This window comes from Anguilla anguilla, chromosome 7 (assembly GCF_013347855.1).
Source record: "Anguilla anguilla isolate fAngAng1 chromosome 7, fAngAng1.pri, whole genome shotgun sequence".
Taxonomy (NCBI): Eukaryota; Metazoa; Chordata; class Actinopteri; order Anguilliformes; family Anguillidae; genus Anguilla; species Anguilla anguilla.
In genome coordinates, this window is record NC_049207.1 from 51523358 (window position 1) to 51533256 (window position 9899).

The 9899-nt window shown below is 44.8% G+C and overlaps 1 protein-coding gene across 3 annotated transcripts in view; it reads right to left on the minus strand.

The window, feature by feature from the left end:
• The window catches only part of LOC118231756 (trans-2,3-enoyl-CoA reductase-like), a 32393-nt gene extending 22707 nt beyond the window's left edge, over positions 1-9686 (minus strand). For all 3 annotated transcript variants that reach the window (XM_035425937.1, XM_035425938.1, XM_035425936.1), the window contains exons 1-2: positions 9434-9686; positions 834-885 (exon numbers count right to left, since the gene is read on the minus strand). In XM_035425937.1, coding sequence (XP_035281828.1) covers positions 834-885; positions 9434-9616 — 235 coding nt within the window. In that variant the 5' untranslated portion in view covers positions 9617-9686. The remainder of the gene's footprint in view (positions 1-833; positions 886-9433) is intronic.
• Positions 9687-9899: the final 213 nt, after the last annotated feature.

A 9899-nucleotide genomic window follows, 5' to 3' on the forward strand; every position in this document is an offset into this window, starting at 1 on the left:
TCTCTAAGACCTGAAAATCCTGTCCTGGCTAGTGATTTCTGTATAGTGTTTTACTGTCCCCTGGTGGATGATGAGATCGTCACACCTCAAACGTCTTCTTCATGTTCGCACCTTATGCTAATAAAAATTCACGTAGTGGAAGTGAACCACAGAACATTGATGGAAATGTGTGGATAATCTTTGCAGTGTTATGACGCTCAGTTCAAATTCAAATAGAGGAATTCACTAAAATCTAAAATAAAAAAAACTTCAGTTACCTGTACCTAAAATGGATTGTGAAGATCACACATTGAATCTTCATCCTGAACCAATACGTTGTGAATGCGATGAAGGAGAGTTTTTCAGTCGATGTGTTTTACACAAAACAGTGGAAATTTTCTTTATTTCTGCGTAGAGATGAAACCCTCAGTGTGTGACTAAGTTGCCACCTTTTTCCTGTGGAAATTGTGTGGGTAGGCATTTTGCTAAATTGAGCCTGAACAGGAACAAGAAAAACAGCTGATGCATTGTTTTGAAACTCTCCTCCCCGTAAAAACAAAATGACCAAATTACAGTACACCAACGTCCTTTTCTGACGTGTACTGCACAGTGCACTTCCTGTGAGCTTAAAGCCCTTTGAAAGTGTGGCACATCGTTTCGCAGACACGCCAAGAAGGAATCCCTCTGACCAATTACCTCTTTTGTGCTCTGTAACGTTTAGAGGCTGATAGCTTATTCCTTCTGATGCTGCAATAGGAACTATTTATGGGTGGGTGGGTGATTGCGCGTGTGTGTGTGTGTGTGTGGATGGGGGGGCTGGGTGGGTGGCACGTTCGTCGAAAGACAATACTTACATGCTTTATGGAAGCGATTTTTCAAGTCAAGCACTGTTGACGAAGGATGCACCTGCGGAACGAAACAAAGCATGATTAAGTGGCGACCTTCAATTATTCCTGTGAAATAAGGTGGAAGTGATTTATGACTGTCAAGCTTGTCCTAATTTCATTCCAGCTCTGCTCCCGCTTTAGGCTGCTTCTCCTCAGCTCCTCTCCCAGCTGTCATACGGCGGAATCGAAGCCTGTCATTCGGCTGACTCACAGATCTCTATTGAGCACCAACGCCTCCTAGAAACTCTTCCAAAGGAATCGTCCTTTTGATATTTTCTCTCATGATCAAAACCCTTTTCCCTTACAAGCTCCCCCTCCACGTTCCTTATTTTTAGCTACAGTCAGAAATACATATTTTTTTAAAAACACGATATGAGTTTAATCTGATAGGTCTACTGTCCACCGTCTGTTTTGGAGGGAAAGTTGGGCTTACTCCTGGGGTGAAAGAGGAGGACTGGACACGGTAGGTATTCTCTGATCTCTTGCCTCCAGACAGATGGTTCTTTCGAACCCTTGGACGTAATAATGAGCTGTCGCTGCCAAGCAGCTTAGACCGCAGAGCCAGAGGTCACGTCGTTCAATCAATACCAGTGACTGCGGAGTCAAAAGGCTGAGCCGTCCGCAAGCTGCCCAATTGGCCGGAGGTGTCATTTCTGACGGGTGTGACGCCAAAGGCTCCCGCCTTCCCGCGACTCTGGCGGCAGTCGCCCCGCGGCGTCGCACCTGAGGACAACGGCGGCGCGATTACGCCGAGCTCGCTCCCTCCCTCCCGGCAGCCAAACCCTTCATCACAAAATACCGTTAGCAAGGCGACCGCCACGGCAGCGTCGCTGCGTCAACGCCGTTTACCGAAACGCTGGGGGGATTCTGCTCTGTACTCCGATGGACGGGCCGCACGCGAAAAACCCTTTGGCTACGTCTTTGTGTTTCTGCTCGTCTGACGAGGACCCTTCTGTTTTTAAATTTGTTAGTCCGCACCCGGTGGGGTGCCAGCGAGACGTAGGCCCCTCCCGTCTCCAGCCGCTTTCTGATTCCGTAATGAGCACGGAGGGGTCCGCACACCGAAGACACCGCACGCTTCCGCGCGATACCAGCCGCAGGAACCGCGTCTGCTCCTCTGCTCCGGCGTTATTATATCCCATGCACCTGCACGTTTGTTTTCATGTTTTCGTTTTTCCGTTTTTTTTTTCTTTTTTTTTTTTCCAACGACTTTGCTTTTCAGTGCGCGCTGAATCCCAGCGGTGCAGTTTGATCAGTCTCCATGCAAATAAAGAGCTCGCTCTTTCGCCCCCTGAAGTGAGCCGGGTGGAATTTATGGAGGATGTTTACTTCCTCTCTTTCTTCCTTCTCTCTAGTGCCCTGATCCTATTGCTCTGATCCCACTCCAGTGCCCAACTGGGGGGGGGGGGTGGATTCTTTCCCAAACACGAGCTTCGGAGAGAAACGTTTAGGATTCAACGCGAGACGCCTCAAAGCTTCTCGGGTCACGGATCAGAGCAATTATTTCGCTCCTGGGAGTGATTTGAACTGCATTGTGTTCTCCACTGTTTACAGAGCGCCTTTCCCCCCTTGGAAGGACGGCAGTAATCTGGAGTCAGATCATTCTGTACTGGCCCAGCCATTTCCACCCGTGTAGCCGCCCTCGTTCAGGCCGCATTCAAAAAGCCATCAGGCACCAGGGGGGAGCAGGCCTGCGCCTGGGGGGCCGCACCTGTTTGAGGTGCTCAAGAGAGGTCGGGGGGTGGTGCCGGAAAAAAATAAATAAGTTAATAAACGGTTTGTGGACTACTGTCGCGAATGCGAGTGTTAGTGCGCAAGATAGCGGCATTTTCTTTTGCTTACAGAACGAGGTGCAGGCCAGCGCGGAGCGATTTCCAGAACTGCTCTGTATTCACGACGCGCGTCGATATTCTGTGCCAAACTGGTTCTGAGCAGGTTGTGAATGCGTAGGCTACCTCTCCCGCTGTGTTAATTGAATGACAATATGTTCTCTCTGCAGATCCTTTATGATCATTCACACTGAAAACGCTATATAAAAAAAAAACAAATATTAGGAATAGTAGGCATGGAATGGATTTCAATGTCCAGACTTGGTTAAAAATTTGGTCATGGGACTAAATTTGCTACTTGGTCCAGAGGGAAGCCAACCCACTCAAAGCCTGCCAACACCACTTCCACTAGAAACCTTGCTTTCTCTGATCTCCAGTATCTCCCATCCAGGTACGAACAATGCCCCAGCACTGCTTAACTTCAGCCGTCAGACAGGAGAACATCACAATTCAATTCAATTCAGTTCAATTCAATTCAATTCAATTCAATTCAATTCAATTCAATTCAATTCAATTCAATTCAATTCAATTCAATTCAATTTATTTTGCTCAGCGCTTTTTGCAGAGAACTGTCACAACAATGCTTGGCGGAGAAATGAAGTATGGTATGGCTGCTGGTGTACATACAGCATACAGCAGCAATTCAGCCTGGCATAGTGTTCTGTCAGGAGCCTGAGAAAACAAACGGCCGTGCGCGGTCAAAGACAGACAGGTCTCAGGAAATCCAAACGCACGTAGATGAGAAGATTTTCCTCATTTATTAGATCAGCGCCGTTGCTATTTCCAGAATGGCAAGGATTTCAAACGCGTTTCGCGACTTATTTATCAACCTGGCCTTTGAACGCGCTCGGAATGCTCTTTAAGGTGGCATATGACCAGGACAGAGATCCATCTCAGGCACAACACAAGGCTTCGCACAAAGCACCCTGGTTCTTCTGTGCTGATACTGCTCTCAGGAAAAGCCGGCCTTGTCTCTGTTTTCATTTATTAAACAGTGCCATCTACGGACAGGCAGGCGGCAGTTCTGGTGAACAAACCCCGTGGGCTAAGAGGCAAACAATAAAACTTTTGATCCTTGAGAAAACGTCTTTCTCCTCCCACTTGTGTTGCTATCGTCTATTGAATAGGTTTGTTATTTCAGTGTAATGAAAGAATATTTTTGTACCATTTCTTTCATGTTTTCCTTTCATTTAACATGCACACACACAGGTATGCATTACGGAGAGCCAGTGAAAGAGAGCAGACAGAGCTCTTGCTTGCTCCGAGCTTACAGAATTTAGAAAAGATGCATTGGATCATGTTGCCTGTAGCCATATAAAATATACATCAATGCAAAGCAATAACATTTTGACTGGCAAATTTATTGGCTCCTAGATTGCTGTAAACAAACAGGACTTATCCAAACAGGACTTAACATCCACAACTAATAGTAATAATCAGCTCATCTCGATAGAAAAGGAAAGAAAGGGCTGTTATTCCAAAGTTCGCTAAGGCGTGATTTGTAATAACCAAAACTTGATCTGACGCATTGGATTCTTCATTTTCTGCTGTTCAGAGCTATTTGGAGCGCTACTTTGCTGTCTTAGCTGGAGTCATTAGATTGAATAACACAACTCAGTAATAATGAGCACCCCACACGGGCAGGGCAAGAGAAACCAGTTTCTTCAGCTATAATGACAATGAGACTGTGAGACTGACAGACTGATTTCTAAAAAGCATAAGTAAAACATTTGCCTATAATATAGCGCAGTGATTATTTGAACCTGCGGATCCACATGGGGAGCTAAAGCTGAAAAGCAGAAAGTGTAGAGCGAGAGAACAGGTTGAAGGCTCAGTCAGCTATGGAGACCGCGAGCCGCCCGCAAGATATTGTTTTTCCCTCCTTTTGTGGAGTGAGCTGTGCATGGGCACATACTGTGGAAGATACTTCACACGGGGAACCCGGGTTGAGCAAACCCTGCCCCCAGGAGAAGAGGGACCTTTGGCCCTCCTCCACCACTGATTTAAATTATTCAGTCCAGTAGAAGATATCTAAATCCCAAAGTATACTCCAGATCTGTATCATCTCGTGACTGCCGTGTAGCGCTTCTCAGAACCAAAGAAGCCCAAGCACGTGTTTCTGCGGCCTGGAGCTGCTCTAAAAGGGAGGGTCCTAGCTCCAAAGGGGTGTGGCCTACGTCCAAAGAGGAGGGTTATGGTCAGGGTTAGGTTTACACAAAGCTGCGCCTGTTTAGGGCGAGGCCACTCCCCTTTGGAGCTAGACCAATGCCCTTTGGAGTGTCTCTAGGCGCCAGTCAAACCTAAAAACCTAGTGGAGCTGAATGGGGGGGGGGGACTCAAAGTTTCGAAGCTATCTGCCTTTTTCTCTCGTACTTTCTATACAGGAGTTTGCATCTTCTGCTCAACTGCTGTGGCACTGTTGTTTGTCAGTTTTTTTTTCCTAATATACGCTGGAGTTCCATCTGACAACAAAGCAATGGGAGCTCTAAGGCTGTACGTCCTACCAAGGAAGAGCTAGCCTTCATGTCGCGGTTGTTTGTCAAACAGTCTTTACACATACAGCTCGGTACGGGATTGGCTGAGAACAAAGCACACGATGACAGCGAGAACAGCAGTGCGTCATTAAAGAGACCGGCACCACTTTGCTTAACTTATAAAATATACAAGCAGCAAAAATAGCTTTACACCATCACACATAGCTCATGCAAGGCGTGGAAAACTCAACGGATGAATCCTGTTGGGGAGGGGGAAAGAACTCTCTCATTTAAAATCCTCAGGAGGAAAGACTTAATAAAATTCTGCCCCAGCGGAGTAATGTTGTGCATGCACGCCGAAGAGAATTCAGGCTATAAAGAGGGATGAAAGCTTTTCTCGAAAACCCGCACGGCAAGTCTGCATTTCATTCTGCCGCTGCCTTTCTTTTCTGCTGAGGTTTTGTCAACAAAAATGTAATAAGGGTCCAAAATAAACCTGGTGGCACATTGGTTTGACTCCGCAGAGCCGGATAATAAATCATTATTATGCAGCAGTGGCTGGATTTATTTATTTATCTCCTCCCCCCTCTCGTGCTGCTTTGCTTAATGGCATTTTAGCCATGTGGAATCTTGGCCTTGACTAATTCGGAGATGACAGTGCATTCCTGTCCATTCTGTCTAGCACAGAAACCGTTAGTGAAGCAAAAATAACTGCATAGCAGAGCCACACTCCAGAATGCTCCAATCTGCCAGTGGCATTCTCTTACTCTTGCTCATAAAATTCTTTCTCTTGCTCATAAAATAAAAATTTTTTATCAGCTATTTCAGAAAGATGAAATTGATTGCATTCCAAGCTAAGCTAGGATTTTCATTTTTGGGAGCATACTGCGAAGTAAGTCAGATTTGAAAAAGTAGAGAAACAACCTGCAGATTAGTCACAGATCTGAGTAAATACTTTATAAAAGAGACCATTTTCAAGGCAGTCCTCAGATATGAATTCTTAAAATATCAGCGCAAGCTCTTGTAATACTGGTACACACAGAACACACCTAGCACATGTACAAATTACACCAGACAAACGTGTGCAACGAATCAGCATCACATTGCATGATATACTGTAGCGAGTATGGATATTTCAGTACTGTAATATTCTTTGGACTAAAATTCAGAGTAAAGAGTACAATTTCTTTTTTATTCATACTTATATTTCATGAAAGAGAGGAAATAACGTCTGCTGAATGCACAAAATATCGAGATGCTAAACTTCTTTGCCAATGTCAATCATTCAAATAGATCTCTCCATATAACCTAACGTCTCATTCATAAACTTTAAAGCTTAAAAATGCACTCTGCATAGTACCACTCATTATTTATTCATCAAAAATGTGATGATGGAACATTTTCAATCATTCATCCAAACTGAAGCATTTCCTTTTGTTGGCATGCTAAATAATTCACGTTGATAAAAGACTCAAAGTTAATTTTGCCTCTAATCCTGAGCTCTGAATGTGTATAAAAAGCTGTACAGCACTGCAACTGAAGTCTGAAAGGTATGTGTGTGAAGATCAAACCACAGTGTTGGCCCCAATATGAAAAGCAAAGTGCTCTTATTACGCTTTTTTTTTTTTTTTTCCATCAAACAGCCCTTTGGAAAGCACAGTTCTGTGGCAGTGGTACTAAGGCCACGGGACGCTAGCTCAAAGCGTCACTCGATGATGTCTTGTTAAAAAAAAAAAAAAAAAAAAAACCTTTTGTGGTCTGAATATAAATCTGAAATATTTAGTACTTACGATTCACCTTGACGCTGATCTGAATTTCTATACCCGTCTTTCCTACCATTTATGTTCATTTCAAGAGGCAAGAAGCATCCCCCAAAGTTAAAAGAATCTGCACTTGTATCTGTATGTGATGCACATTGTCAGTATTTGTCAAAATCTGACAGTTTCACTCTGACAGCTATATTGTTTTGGGGACTGCAGCTTTCTGAACACATGGTGCACACCATTAAACCCTCATGGAATGCATGCAGTGCATTTATCATGCAGGCACTTGAGAGGCAACGTCCTACCACTTAATTAAACCGTTTTATTTTCAGTAGTTTGTTTGATTTTACAGTGATACAGAAGGCCTTGGAATGATAAAATTATAACATTTTGTTTTATCACTGTGTTGTTTAGCTTTTCTACACCCTGAAATTACTTACAGAGTTAATATATAAACATTGATAGGAAGTGGTACTAAAAATAACAATCAATTTAAAATACATATGGGGCTTTAACATGGATAACAATGAGCGTTTATTATGGGCAGGTCTGATTTCACTGTGGCAACCTTTCCTCTTTACTGATGCTCCTGGTCTCTCGCAAATTTTCTCCCCAAACGTGGATGGTTATTATCTTTTCATTTTTTTTAGCTATGAGGAAATCAAAGGTGCCTAGCATCTGCAGCTTACGATCGCAACCAAGGTTCAAGAACAAAGACATCATAAGTATGCAAAGTGTCAGCTTTGGTGCCATTGCTATGCCTGCCACGTTACCAAGGAGAATTACCGGCTAATTAAAGGAGCCAGCTTAGCATTTATGTTTTAACCCCTGGATGAACCAGCAGTGGTATGATCAGTGTCACGGCAGGGCAGGGTGGGACAAATTATGTGACACACCCCAAAAACAGGGGGTCTCATTTACAGTACAAAGAACAGCCAGCCAATAGCACACATTCAGACCCCTCATAATGATGTCATCCCACTCCAGGTCACAACTACCTTAGGGAGGGACCTTAACCTAATCCACAGCACTACTCATTCACTGTGGAAAATCACATTCGCTGACGGAAGCATCTGTTTAGATTCCAATCGCATTCACTGTAGCTTTGAGATTAAATATAATAAATGTCACTGCTGTCACTGTTACACTGAGCTCAAACTCAGGGGTGTCCAATCTTACCCAAAAAGGGCCGGTGTGGGTCTAATTTTTTATTTTAGCCCAGCACTAAGACCACCTGGTTCTACATAAAGGTTTTGATTTAAGATCAGTCAAATAGTTAAATCAGGTGTTGTAGTGCTGGGATAAAACAAACACCTGCACCCACACCGGCCCTTTTCGGATAAGGTTGGACACCCCTGCTCAGATCGATAGGGTCAAGAGCTCTCCCCCGTCCCATAAAAGGGCTCTCGGCTCCAGGATGCCCCGACACACTGGGACCAATCAGATCATTAACCAGCCTTCTGAAAAGCCGCTTTCCTTCACAGATCTCAGTAGGCCTTCTCAAGTCCCTGTAATTAGCTATCAATAGCAGTCTTATCCCATGGAGCAGGGAGGCGGAGCGGAGCATGCTAAGGGCTTCCTCATAGCCTCATTATAGCTTAAAGAGAACAGCCAAAACGGGGCTCACAAATCCTCACTGAAGAGTGACCTTGACCTGTTGCCTCAGAAAAAAAAAACAGTTTGTGACTTATTTTAGGCAAAGATGGTGATAATGACATAAAAGATCTGCAGCAAAATTTGGGCATGGAGGTAGTGTGAGCTCTTCACACCCACCTGTCATAGGGTTTTAAAGGACATATTCAGAAGCCGAATCTGTGAAACACAATGGCACAGTATGAAATATGAGGCAGCGGAAAAATCACGCAAAGCAGAGAATCATTAGTGAGGAAACCGTGCGACAACAGACATGGCGGCCATGGAAAACCAGTTTGATCCAGTTCAGAGGGCTGCTAATGTGAGTTAATGACAGTGACACTTGCCTATAGAAATCCCTAAGAAAATAGATCTGCACTTCATGCCGCAGTTTTTTTTTTTTCTTTTGGGAAGCTAAACCTGGTGATATTTCTGCAGCCACGTCCACTGCAATAAAAGACTTTGAGCAGCTCACAGTGTGCCTGCTGTACATTATGTACAGAACTGTTCTGTTCTAGACTGGCACCAGCACTGCCTGGCTGGATGCAGAGGCAAGAGCAGGCAGAGAGAGAGAGAGACAGAGAGACAGAGAGAGACAGCGAGAATGAGAGAGAGCGCGGCTGTTTTTGGCAAGGGTTGTTCCATCAGCAGACAAAGCAGTTTCTTTCTTTGGTGCTCACTGCCGCATTTCCATATCAAGCAAATACAGTGGATCCAACTAAGTGCTTTATTGCTGCAGGCTCAAAAGAAATTATAATTATATATATATGTAAAAATATACAGATATAAAAAGATACACAGTGGAAGAAGTTGCCCTCACTTGCCTTGCCGTAACAAGTGGTATTTCAGCCGAAGCGGTTTCGCTGTACCTTGTCTATTATGGAGACGGGCGTTCCGGTCCTCTGGTCCAGGATCTCCACCTCCAGGTAGCTGACCTTGGGCCGGGGGAGCGGCGGGCCCAAGCTGCCGCTGTTCAGCAGGAGCTGGGAGAAGCTGAGGAAAGTCCGCGGAGGATCGCGCTTGGCTGGTGACATCTCGCGCCTCTGTCCCATAAACTAAAAAGAGATCCCTCGGCTACTTTCTCTGATTATGTATCTCCGTGGTAACTGCTCGCCCCCCACCCCTCACCCACCCCCACCCCCACCCCCCTGCCCTGCAGCCAAAAAAGAGAAGAGGCAATCTCTTAAATAGCCTCGCTGGGCCAAACGCTTTCAGGGAAGGGAAGCTGCATGCCATATTATGAGCATACTCTTAGACCAGGAACAACCACTATCTAATCAGCAGCTATATTTAACATGGGTGACAGAATGCTTTGTTTTCTTTTGAGAGGTCGGA